This window comes from Ascaphus truei, unplaced genomic scaffold, assembly GCF_040206685.1.
Source record: "Ascaphus truei isolate aAscTru1 unplaced genomic scaffold, aAscTru1.hap1 HAP1_SCAFFOLD_1455, whole genome shotgun sequence".
NCBI lineage: Eukaryota > Metazoa > Chordata > Amphibia > Anura > Ascaphidae > Ascaphus > Ascaphus truei.
Window position 1 is genome coordinate 29,915 of NW_027454340.1, and position 12,199 is coordinate 42,113.

Sequence of the window (12,199 nt, forward strand, 5' to 3'; positions counted from 1 at the left end):
TTTGTCAAGCACTGCATATATATATATATATACACCACACACACACACACACACACACCACACATATATACATATATACACACACACCACACATATACATATATACACACACACACCCTGCAGCCCGTTTTTCACACACACACACACACACCCTGCAGCCCGTTTTTCACACACACACACACACACACACACACACACCCTGCAGCCCGTTTTTCACACACACACACACACACACACCCTGCAGCCCGTTTTTCACACACACACACACACACACCCTGCAGCCCGTTTTACACACACACACACACCCTGCAGCTTTGTAGTTGCAAGGCTTTGTAGTTGCAATGCCGGGCACTGAAGTTGCAATGCCGGGCAGGCTGCAGTCCCATTGGATGGGAGCGGTCACGTGACCGCTCCTCTGCTTCCCCTCAGAGGTTTTATTTTTTTTTTTTTTAAATGAGCTAGCAGCCCTTGTTTCCCGCTGCTGGCGGCCCTGATCGCGGCGCCCCTCTAGCCAAGCCGCGGCGCACAGTTTGGGAAACACTGTATTAGGGCATTGGTGTTGGACGCAGGCCAATGAGAGGTGTGCGGGGGCGGGCATTGGACGCAGGCCAATGAGAGTCAGTGAGGGGTGGGACGCAGGCCAATGAGAGGTGTGCGGGGGCGGGCATTGGACGCAGGTCAATGAGAGTCAGTGAGGGGTGGGACGCAGGCCAATGAGAGGTGTGCGGGGGCGGGCATTGGACGCAGGCCAATGAGAGTCAGTGAGGGGTGGGACGCAGGCCAATGAGAGGTGTGCGGGGGCGGGCATTGGACGCAGGCCAATGAGAGTCAGTGAGCGGTGGGACGCAGGCCAATGAGAGGTGTGCGGGGGCGGGCATTGGACGCAGGCCAATGAGAGTCAGTGAGGGGTGGGACAGTGTGGCATTGGTGTTGGACGTAGGCCAATGAGAGGTGTGCGGGGGCGGGCATGGCCTGAGCCGGAGTGACAGGCCCAAGGTCCAATGCGATTGACCCTTGGGACGCAGACATACAGTGATTTCACAAATATATAGTAGATATATAGCACTATATCCCTTCACTCTCACAGTATGGGGGTATCAGTGTGTATATCAGTGTGTGTATATGCTGCACAGTTATACACTATATATAGCACTATATCCCTTCACTCTCACAGTATAGGGGTGTCAGAGTGTGTGTATATGCTGCACAGTTATACACTATATATAGCACTACATCCCTTCACTCTCACAGTATGGGGGTGTCCGTGTACTCCAGCCGGCTCCGTGTGGAAGAACCACACTGTATATAGAGATCCGTCACCCAGTAAAGTGATCCGTGCCTGTTACACGGAGCCGCCCATAACGCTGCGTACAAAGCAACGTGCGACCTGTATAAAGCAACGTGCGACCTGTATAAAGCAACGTGCGACCTGTATAAAGCAACGTGCGACCTGTATAAAGCAACGTGCGACCTGTATAAAGCAACGTGCGACCTGTATAAAGCAACGTGCGACCTGTGTAAAGCAACGTGCGACCTGTGTAAAGCAACGTGCGACCTGTGTAAAGCAACGCGCGACCTGTGTAAAGCAACGCGCGACCTGTATAAAGCAACGCGCGACCTGTGTAAAGCAACGCGCGACCTGTGTAAAGCAACGCGCGACCTGTGTAAAGCAACGCGCGACCTGTATAAAGCAACGCGCGACCTGTATAAAGCAACGCGCGACCTGTATAAAGCAACGCGCGACCTGTATAAAGCAACGCGCGACCTGTATAAAGCAAGGCGCGACCTGTATAAAGCAACGTGCGACCTGTATAAAGCAAGGCGCGACCTGTATAAAGCAACGTGCGACCTGTATAAAGCAACGCGCGACCTGTATAAAGCAACGCGCGACCTGTATAAAGCAACGCGCGACCTGTATAAAGCAACGCGCGACCTGTATAAAGCAACGCGCGACCTGTATAAAGCAACGCGCGACCTGTATAAATTAACGCGCGACCTGTATAAAGCAACGCGCGACCTGTATAAATTAACGCGCGACCTGTATAAAGCAACGTGCGACCTGTACAAAGATTGTGCAATTTGCACCAGTGACATCTGGCCGCAGCGGGCGACTCCGGTTTCATACATTGGGCGCAGGCCTGCCAGGTGCCGGGGTCCACACAGAGAGAGAACTGGATCAGCTATAGGGGGCAGTATATCGCGCGGACGCTTCTCCCCGATCTCCTCCTATACCCACCCCGCATAACGTGCCCTGCTGCACGCGGGCACAGATGTAACAACTTACAGACGAGGGGACCACGTGGCTCTCATCGCCACAGGGATGCACAATAATGCAGAGAACAGTTACACCCGTTTCAGGGGAAAGCTCCAGTGTGTGGCACCTGTGAGTGTGGTTACCTCTCCCTGAGCTCTGGATGTGCTGATCTGATTCCCATGCTGTGCTTTAAAGCTGTTAACAGCGAGCGTTCGCTTATATGGGCTCCATGTAACAATGATTTTTCAGGCAAAAGGTGACACGGTGTGCTCATTTGCATGTAATTTCCCAGAATCCCTTGCTGCAGTGGAAGCGCTGTATATTGGGGATAATGGTGAAAGGCGGGGTGCAGACCTGGCTAAGACATGTGAATGTGCTCACAAGTGATCTTTTTATTTGCTATATGCTAACGGTGGAGGTTTCTTGTTGCCTATTTCACCCACCATAACTTAAAACGTATACACACACACACACACACACACACACACACGCGAATATATAAAGTGTGCTGTTACCGTCTCCCTCGCGCAGCACCAGCGGCAGTCCGCACCTCCCTCTGGCCAGGCGCTTGGAGATGGTGATGGGTTTGTGGGTACGTGGGGTTATTCTGGGTGGGGGGGACAGGGGGAACTGTGTTTTCTTCTGGGGGGGCAGAGAAAATCTGCAAGCAACAAACAAAAATACTTCAATACTGAAAATATGAATAGGCTGGAGCCCTGTGACATCACCCGGAGAAGCTCAGTGACATCACCCAGAGCAGCCCTGTGACATCACCCAGAGCCGCCCAGTGACATCACCCGGAGAAGCTCAGTGACATCACCCGGAGAAGCTCAGTGACATCACCCAGAGAAGCTCAGTGACATCACCCAGAGCAGCCCTGTGACATCACCCAGAGCCGCCCAGCGACATCACCCAGAGCAGCCCAGTGACATCACCCGGAGAAGCTCAGTGACATCACTCAGAGCAGCCCTGTGACATCACCCGGAGAAGCTCAGTGACATCACCCGGAGAAGCTCAGTGACATCACCCAGAGAAGCTCAGTGACATCACCCAGAGAAGCTCAGTGACATCACCCAGAGACGCCCAGTGACATCACCCGGAGAAGCTCAGTGACATCACCCAGAGCAGCCCAGTGACATCACCCGGAGAAGCTCAGTGACATCACTCAGAGCAGCCCTGTGACATCACCCGGAGAAGCTCAGTGACATCACCCGGAGAAGCTCAGTGACATCACCCAGAGAAGCTCAGTGACATCACCCAGAGAAGCTCAGTGACATCACCCAGAGACGCCCAGTGACATCACCCGGAGAAGCTCAGTGACATCACCCAGAGCCGCCCAGTGACATCACCCGGAGAAGCTCAGTGACATCACCCGGAGAAGCTCAGTGACATCACCCAGAGCCGCCCAGCGACATCACCCAGAGCCGCCCAGCGACATCACCCGGAGAAGCTCAGCGACATCACCCGGAGAAGCTCAGCGACATCACCCGGAGAAGCTCAGTGACATCACCCAGAGCCGCCCAGTGACATCACCCGGAGAAGCTCAGTGACATCACCCAGAGCCGCCCAGCGACATCACTCAGAGCCGCCCAGTGACATCACCCGGAGAAGCCCAGTGACATCACTCAGAGCCGCCCAGTGACATCACTCAGAGAAGCCCAGTGACATCACCCGGAGAAGCTCAGTGACATCACCCAGAGCCGCCCAGCGACATCACTCAGAGCCGCCCAGCGACATCACCCAGAGCCGCCCAGTGACATCACTCAGAGAAGCCCAGTGACATCACCCGGAGAAGCCCAGTGACATCACTCAGAGCCGCCCAGCGACATCACTCAGAGCCGCCCAGTGACATCACCCGGAGAAGCTCAGTGACATCACTCAGAGCCGCCCAGTGACATCACCCAGAGCCGCCCAGCGACATCACTCAGAGCCGCCCAGTGACATCACCCGGAGAAGCCCAGTGACATCACCCGGAGAAGCCCAGTGACATCACTCAGAGAAGCCCAGTGACATCACCCGGAGAAGCCCAGTGACATCACTCGGAGAAGCCCAGTGACATCACCCGGAGAAGCCCAGTGACATCACTCAGAGCCGCCCAGTGACATCACTCAGAGAAGCCCAGTGACATCACCCGGAGAAGCCCAGTGACATCACTCGGAGAAGCCCAGTGACATCACCCAGAGCAGCCCAGTGACATCACCCGGAGAAGCTCAGTGACATCACCCAGAGCCGCCCAGTGACATCACTCAGAGCCGCCCAGTGACATCACCCGGAGAAGCTCAGTGACATCACCCAGAGCCGCCCAGCGACATCACTCAGAGCCGCCCAGCGACATCACCCGGAGAAGCTCAGCGACATCACCCGGAGAAGCTCAGCGACATCACTCAGAGCCGCCCAGTGACATCACCCGGAGAAGCTCAGTGACATCACCCAGAGCCGCCCAGCGACATCACTCAGAGCCGCCCAGCGACATCACCCGGAGAAGCTCAGCGACATCACCCGGAGAAGCTCAGTGACATCACCCAGAGCCGCCCAGCGACATCACTCAGAGAAGCCCAGTGACATCACTCGGAGAAGCCCAGTGACATCACCCGGAGAAGCTCAGTGACATCACTCAGAGCCGCCCAGTGACATCACCCGGAGAAGCCCAGTGACATCACTCAGAGCCGCCCAGTGACATCACCCGGAGAAGCCCAGTGACATCACCCGGAGAAGCTCAGTGACATCACTCAGAGCCGCCCAGTGACATCACTCAGAGAAGCCCAGTGACATCACCCGGAGAAGCTCAGTGACATCACTCAGAGCCGCCCAGCGACATCACTCAGAGCCGCCCAGCGACATCACCCGGAGAAGCCCAGTGACATCACTCAGAGCCGCCCAGTGACATCACTCAGAGAAGCCCAGTGACATCACCCAGAGCAGCCCAGTGACATCACCCGGAGAAGCCCAGTGACATCACCCGGAGAAGCTCAGTGACATCACTCAGAGCCGCCCAGCGACATCACTCAGAGCCGCCCAGTGACATCACCCAGAGCCGCCCAGTGACATCACTCAGAGCCGCCCAGTGACATCACTCAGAGAAGCCCAGTGACATCACCCGGAGAAGCCCAGTGACATCACCCAGAGCAGCCCAGTGACATCACCCGGAGAAGCTCAGTGACATCACCCAGAGCCGCCCAGTGACATCACCCAGAGCAGCCCAGTGACATCACTCAGAGCCGCCCAGTGACATCACTCAGAGCCGCCCAGTGACATCACCCGGAGAAGCTCAGTGACATCACCCAGAGCCGCCCAGCGACATCACTCAGAGCCGCCCAGTGACATCACCCGGAGAAGCCCAGTGACATCACTCAGAGAAGCCCAGTGACATCACCCGGAGAAGCTCAGTGACATCACTCAGAGCCGCCCAGCGACATCACTCAGAGCCGCCCAGTGACATCACTCGGAGAAGCCCAGTGACATCACTCAGAGCCGCCCAGTGACATCACTCAGAGAAGCCCAGTGACATCACCCGGAGAAGCTCAGCGACATCACCCGGAGAAGCTCAGTGACATCACTCAGAGCCGCCCAGTGACATCACTCAGAGAAGCCCAGTGACATCACCCGGAGAAGCTCAGTGACATCACCCAGAGCCGCCCAGCGACATCACTCAGAGCCGCCCAGTGACATCACCCGGAGAAGCTCAGTGACATCACTCAGAGCCGCCCAGTGACATCACTCAGAGAAGCCCAGTGACATCACTCGGAGAAGCCCAGTGACATCACCCGGAGAAGCTCAGTGACATCACCCAGAGCAGCCCAGTGACATCACCCGGAGAAGCCCAGTGACATCACTCAGAGCCGCCCAGTGACATCACTCAGAGAAGCCCAGTGACATCACCCGGAGAAGCCCAGTGACATCACCCGGAGAAGCCCAGTGACATCACTCAGAGCCGCCCAGTGACATCACCCAGAGCCGCCCAGCGACATCACTCAGAGCAGCCCAGTGACATCACCCAGAGCAGCCCAGTGACATCACCCGGAGAAGCTCAGTGACATCACCCAGAGCCGCCCAGTGACATCACCCGGAGAAGCTCAGTGACATCACTCAGAGCAGCCCAGTGACATCACTCAGAGCCGCCCAGTGACATCACCCGGAGCAGCCCAGTGACATCACTCAGAGAAGCCCAGTGACATCACTCAGAGCCGCCCAGTGACATCACCCAGAGCAGCCCAGTGACATCACTCAGAGAAGCCCAGTGACATCACTCAGAGCAGCCCAGTGACATCACTCAGAGAAGCCCAGTGACATCACTCAGAGCCGCCCAGTGACATCACCCGGAGCAGCCCAGTGACATCACTCAGAGAAGCCCAGTGACATCACTCAGAGCCGCCCAGTGACATCACCCAGAGCAGCCCAGTGACATCACTCAGAGAAGCCCAGTGACATCACTCAGAGCAGCCCAGTGACATCACTCAGAGAAGCCCAGCGACATCATGCTAACACACCCATTTATACACTCTCACAGGCTTTTATAGTATCCTGCACGCACTCTCTCACCCCCCCGCCACCGCCCTGTATGTGGGGGGGGGGGGGGGGGAGGGGGTTCTGTAGCCTCCCTAGCTGGTTCTCTGTCTCCCTCTGCTGGCTGTTCCTGGGACTATAGTGAGCTCAAAATGTTTACCTTGAGGAGGGGGGTGGGGGGGGGGACCTGTACGTTTCAGGGTACATACCTTCCTTACGTCAGGTTTATTGTGATACCTCTAGGTTTTAGGGTGCATAACTTCTAGCAGGGTGCAATCCTCACTGTTTTGAGAGCCTGTTATTTTGGGGGTGCATACCTTCTCGCTGTTTTGAGAGCCTGTTATTTTGGGGGTGCATACCTTCTCGCTGTTTTGGGGTGCCTGTTATTTTGGGGTGCATACTTTCTCGCTGTTTTGGGGTGCCTGTTATTTTGGGGTGCATACCTTCTCGCTGTTTTGGGGTGCCTGTTATTTTGGGGTGCATACCTTCTCGCTGTTTTGGGGTGCCTGTTATTTTGGCCTGCATACCTTCTCACTGTGTTTGGGTGCGTTATTTTGGGGTGCATACCTTCTCGCTGTTTTGGGGTGCCTGTTATTTTGGGGTGCATACCTTCTCGCTGTGCTCTATGAGAAGTTCCACCACAATGTTCTGGAACTTGATGTTCATCATGGCAGCGACAGTGTCCTCCTGAGCTCTCATCAGGGTGGGGCCAAAAATCACCCCCATATTAGAGGGGGTCATGAAGTTCTCCTGGCTGTGTTCACACACTCTGCAAGAGAACAGAACAAGAGGTCAATGAGGAGAGACAGAGGGGGGAAGAGAGACAGAGAGACAGAGAGACAGAGAGACAGAGAGACAGAGAGGGAAAGAAAAAGAGAAAGAAAAAGAGAGAAAGAAAAAGAGAGAGAGAGAGAGAGAGAGAGAGAGAGAGAGAGAGAGAGAGAGAGAGAGAAAGAAAAAGAGAGAGAGAAAGAAAAAGAGAGAGAAAGAAAAAGAGAGAAAGAAAAAGAGAGAGAAAGAGAGAGAGAGAGAGAAAGAAAGAGAGAGAGAGAGAGAGAGAGAGAGAGAAAGAAAAAGAGAGAGAGAAAGAAAAAGAGAGATAGAGAGAGAGCGAGAAAGAAAAAGAGAGAGAGAGAGAAAGAAAAAGAGAGAGAGAAAGAAAAAAAGAGAGAGAGAGAAAGAGAGAGAGAGTGAGAGGGGAAGAGAGAAAAAGAGAGAGATAGAGAGAGAGGAAGAGAGAGAGGGGAAGAGAGAATAAGAAGAAGGAAAATACTGTAGGGGAGAGGACGGGAGTGAAGACAGAAGTAGAAACAGAAGCGGGTCAGAGAGAGAAGCAGAAGATGAAACAGAAGCGGGTCAGAGAGAGAAGCAGAAGATGAAACAGAAGCGGATCAGAGAGAGAAGCAGAAGATGAAACAGAAGCGGGTCAGAGAGAGAAGCAGAAGATGAAACAGAAGCGGGTCAGAGAGAGAAGCAGAAGATGAAACAGAAGCGGATCAGAGAGAGAAGCAGAAGATGAAACAGAAGCGGGTCAGAGAGAGAAGCAGAAGATGAAACAGAAGCGGGTCAGAGAGAGAAGCAGAAGATGAAGAAGTGAATTCCTCGCCAGGCTCCAGCAAAGAAATGATTCAATAAAAGAAATCCAGCAGGGATGGGGTTAACAGATCATTCGATTTGACAGTTTTTCCAACAGGAGGTTAGAAAAGTGAAAGTCTGCGGCTCTGTGTGACTCTCCAGCAGTGAAAGGGTTAGTGGACAAAGCCGGGCTTCGCCGGTACCTGGACAGGTGGCATATAATGAGCTCGAGCATTTCTCGGTGACTCTCCGGCAGTGAAAGGGTTAGTGGATAAAGCCGGGCTTTGCCGGTACTTGGACAGGTGGCGTATAATGAGCTCGAGCATTTCTCGGTGACTCTCCGGCAGTGAAAGGGTTAGTGGAGAAAGCCGGGCTTTGCCGGTACCTGGACAGGCGGCGTATAATGAGCTCCAGCATTTCTCGGTGACTCTCCGGCAGTGAAAGGGTTAGTGGATAAAGCCGGGCTTTGCCGGTACCTGGACAGGTGGCGTATAATGAGCTCGAGCATTTCTCGGTGACTCTCCGGCAGTGAAAGGGTTAGTGGATAAAGCCGGGCTTTGCCGGTACCTGGACAGGTGGCGTATAATGAGCTCCAGCATTTCTCGGTGACTCTCTGGCAGTGAAAGGGTTAGTGGATAAAGCCGGGCTTTGCCGGTACCTGGACAGGTGGCGTATAATGAGCTCGAGCATTTCTCGGTGACTCTCCGGCAGTGAAAGGGTTAGTGGATAAAGCCGGGCTTTGCCGGTACCTGGACAGGTGGCGTATTATGAGCTCGAGCATTTCTCGGTGACTCTCCGGCAGTGAAAGGGTTAGTGGAGAAAGCCGGGCTTTGCCGGTACCTGGACAGGTGGCGTATAATGAGCTCCAGCATTTCTCGGTGACTCTCCGGCAGTCTGTACACCAAGCAATGAATCGCTCCCAGGCGGTAATCCAAGTTCTCCGACTCTGCAGGGAGAGAAGAGGCGTCCCGCGTCCATCACTTCCTGCGCCGATACGTTATACTCTCTCACGGGGCGCGCAAACTTTCCCCCCTGCGCCCAGAGGCCTCACACGATCCCCGGCATTTCATTTAAATACCGGGGGAAGAGCGCAAGGTCTCTGCAACGGCCGCGCCCCCAGTTTGCGTTCCCCTGCTGTAACGCAGGGGTGAGCAACTCTGGTCCGCAAGGGCCACCAACAGGTCAGGTTTTCAGAATATCCTTGCTTCAGCACAGGTGGCTCAGAGGCCTCGAAGACGGAGCCTCTGATTGAGCCACCTGTGCTGAAGCTGGAACTGATTGAGCCACCTGTGCTGAAGCAGGGATATCCCCAAAACCTGGCCTGTTTATGGCCTTGAGTACCGGAGTTGCCCCCCCCTGCTCGGCGTGTACGGTCACAATAATTCTCTTTGCTTAGCCGTGCAAATCTCACAAAAATGAGACGCAAAGCTTTTTAAAATACGCCGCTTGCAATCTACAACTTGTAGCGTATAACTGCGAACTCTGCAAACAGAAGAGATTACACCCGGAGGCGGTGCTGGAGTTAGCGCAGGCTTCTCCCGCGTCACACACTCCGATAGGTAAAGGAGGGAGCTCACTTGCAGCCGATACCAGTTCCCGGTGGAGTTTGTATGTCATGATGGGTTCGGACAGATTCCTGGGCAAAGAAAATAAAAACGGATTATTTTTTCAGCAGAAGATGTATTTATTTATAACGCATGTTCTGGGCACAGAGTTATAACGTGTTACAGGCAGTAATACAGTGCGAGTTACCGCTCGTTCTCACGCGTGCCCTGGGCACAGAGTTATAACGTGTTACAGGAAGTAATACAGTGAGAGTTACCCCTCGTTCTCACGCATGTCCTGGGCACAGAGTTATAACGTGTTACAGGCAGTAATACAGTGAGAGTTACCTCTCGCTCTCACGCATGTCCTGGGCACAGAGTTATAACGTGTTACAGGCAGTAATACAGTGAGTTACCTCTCGTTCTCACGCATGTCCTGGACACAGAGTTATAACGTGTTACAGGCAGTAATACAGTGAGAGTTACCTCTCGTTCTCACGCATGTCCTGGACACAGAGTTATAACGTGTTACAGGCAGTAATACAGTGAGAGTTACCTCTCGTTCTCACGCATGTCCTGGGCACAGAGTTATAACGTGTGTTACAGGCAGTAATACACTGAGAGTTACCTCTCGTTCTCACGCATGTCCTGGGCACAGAGTTATAACATGTGTTACAGACAGTAATACAGTGAGAGTTACCTCTCGTTCTCACGCATGTCCTGGGCACAGAGTTATAACGTGTTACAGGCAGTAATACAGTGAGAGTTACCTCTCGTTCTCACGCATGTCCTGGGCACAGAGTTATAACGTGTGTTACAGGCAGTAATACAGTGAGAGTTACCTCTCGTTCTCACGCATGTCCTGGGCACAGAGTTATAACGTGTTACAGGCAGTAATACAGTGCGAGTTACCGCTCGTTCTCACGCGTGCCCTGGGCACAGAGTTATAACGTGTTACAGGCAGTAATACAGTGAGAGTTACCTCTCGTTCTCACGCGTGTCCTGGGCACAGAGTTATAATGTGTTACAGGCAGTAATACAGTGAGAGTTACCTCTCGCTCTCACGCATGTCCTGGGCACAGAGTTATAACGTGTTACAGGCAGTAATACAGTGAGAGTTACCTCTCGTTCTCACGCATGTCCTGGGCACAGAGTTATAACGTGTTACAGGCAGTAATACAGTGAGAGTTACCTCTCGTTCTCACGCGTGTCCTGGGCACAGAGTTATAACGTGTTACAGGCAGTAATACAGTGAGAGTTACCTCTCGCTCTCACGCGTGTCCTGGGCACAGAGTTATAACATGTGTTACAGGCACTAATACAGTGAGAGTCACCGCTCGTTTTCACGCGTGTCCTGGGCACAGAGTTATAACATGTGTTACAGGAAGTAATACAGTGAGAGTTACCTCTCGTTCTCACGCATGTCCTGGGCACAGAGTTATAACGTGTTACAGGCAGTAATACAGTGAGAGTTACCTCTCGTTCTCACGCATGTCCTGGGCACAGAGTTATAACGTGTTACAGGCAGTAATACAGTGCGAGTTACCTCTCGTTCTCACGCATGTCCTGGGCACAGAGTTATGTGTTACAGGCAGTAATACAGTGCGAGTTACCGCTCGTTCTCACCCATGTCCTGGGCACAGAGTTATAACGTGTTACAGGCAGTAATACAGTGAGAGTTACCTCTCGTTCTCACGCATGTCCTGGGCACAGAGTTATAACGTGTTACAGGCAGTAATACAGTGAGAGTTACCTCTCGTTCTCACCCATGTCCTGGGCACAGAGTTATAACGTGTTACAGGCAGTAATACAGTGAGAGTTACCTCTCGTTCTCACGCATGTCCTGGGCACAGAGTTATAACGTGTGTTACAGGCAGTAATACAGTGAGAGTTACCTCTCGTTCTCACGCATGTCCTGGGCACAGAGTTATAACGTGTTACAGGCAGTAATACAGTGAGAGTTACCTCTCGTTCTCACGCATGTCCTGGGCACAGAGTTATAACATGTGTTACATGCAGTAATACAGTGAGAGTTACCTCTCGTTCTCACGCATGTCCTGGGAACAGAGTTATAACGTGTTACAGGCAGTAATACAGTGCGAGTTACCGCTCGTTCTCACGCGTGTCCTGGGCACAGAGTTATAACATGTGTTACAGGCAGTAATACAGTGAGAGTTACCGCTCGGTCTCACGCATGTCCTGGGCACAGAGTTATAACGTGTTACAGGCAGTAATACAGTGAGAGTTACCTCTCGTTCTCACGCATGTCCTGGGCACAGAGTTATGTGTTACAGGCAGTAATACAGTGAGAGTTACCTCTCGT

General features: G+C 53.3%; 1 protein-coding gene across 1 annotated transcript in view; it reads right to left on the minus strand.

Annotated features, from left to right (window-relative positions):
- Positions 1 to 2,749: 2,749 nt before the first annotated feature.
- The window catches only part of LOC142475968 (oligophrenin-1-like), a 51,011-nt gene continuing 41,561 nt past the window's right edge, over positions 2,750 to 12,199 (minus strand). The window contains exons 7-10 of the mRNA XM_075581631.1: positions 9,910 to 9,968; positions 9,173 to 9,278; positions 7,367 to 7,526; positions 2,750 to 2,915 (exon numbers count right to left, since the gene is read on the minus strand). Coding sequence (XP_075437746.1) covers positions 2,766 to 2,915; positions 7,367 to 7,526; positions 9,173 to 9,278; positions 9,910 to 9,968 — 475 coding nt within the window. The 3' untranslated portion in view covers positions 2,750 to 2,765. The remainder of the gene's footprint in view (positions 2,916 to 7,366; positions 7,527 to 9,172; positions 9,279 to 9,909; positions 9,969 to 12,199) is intronic.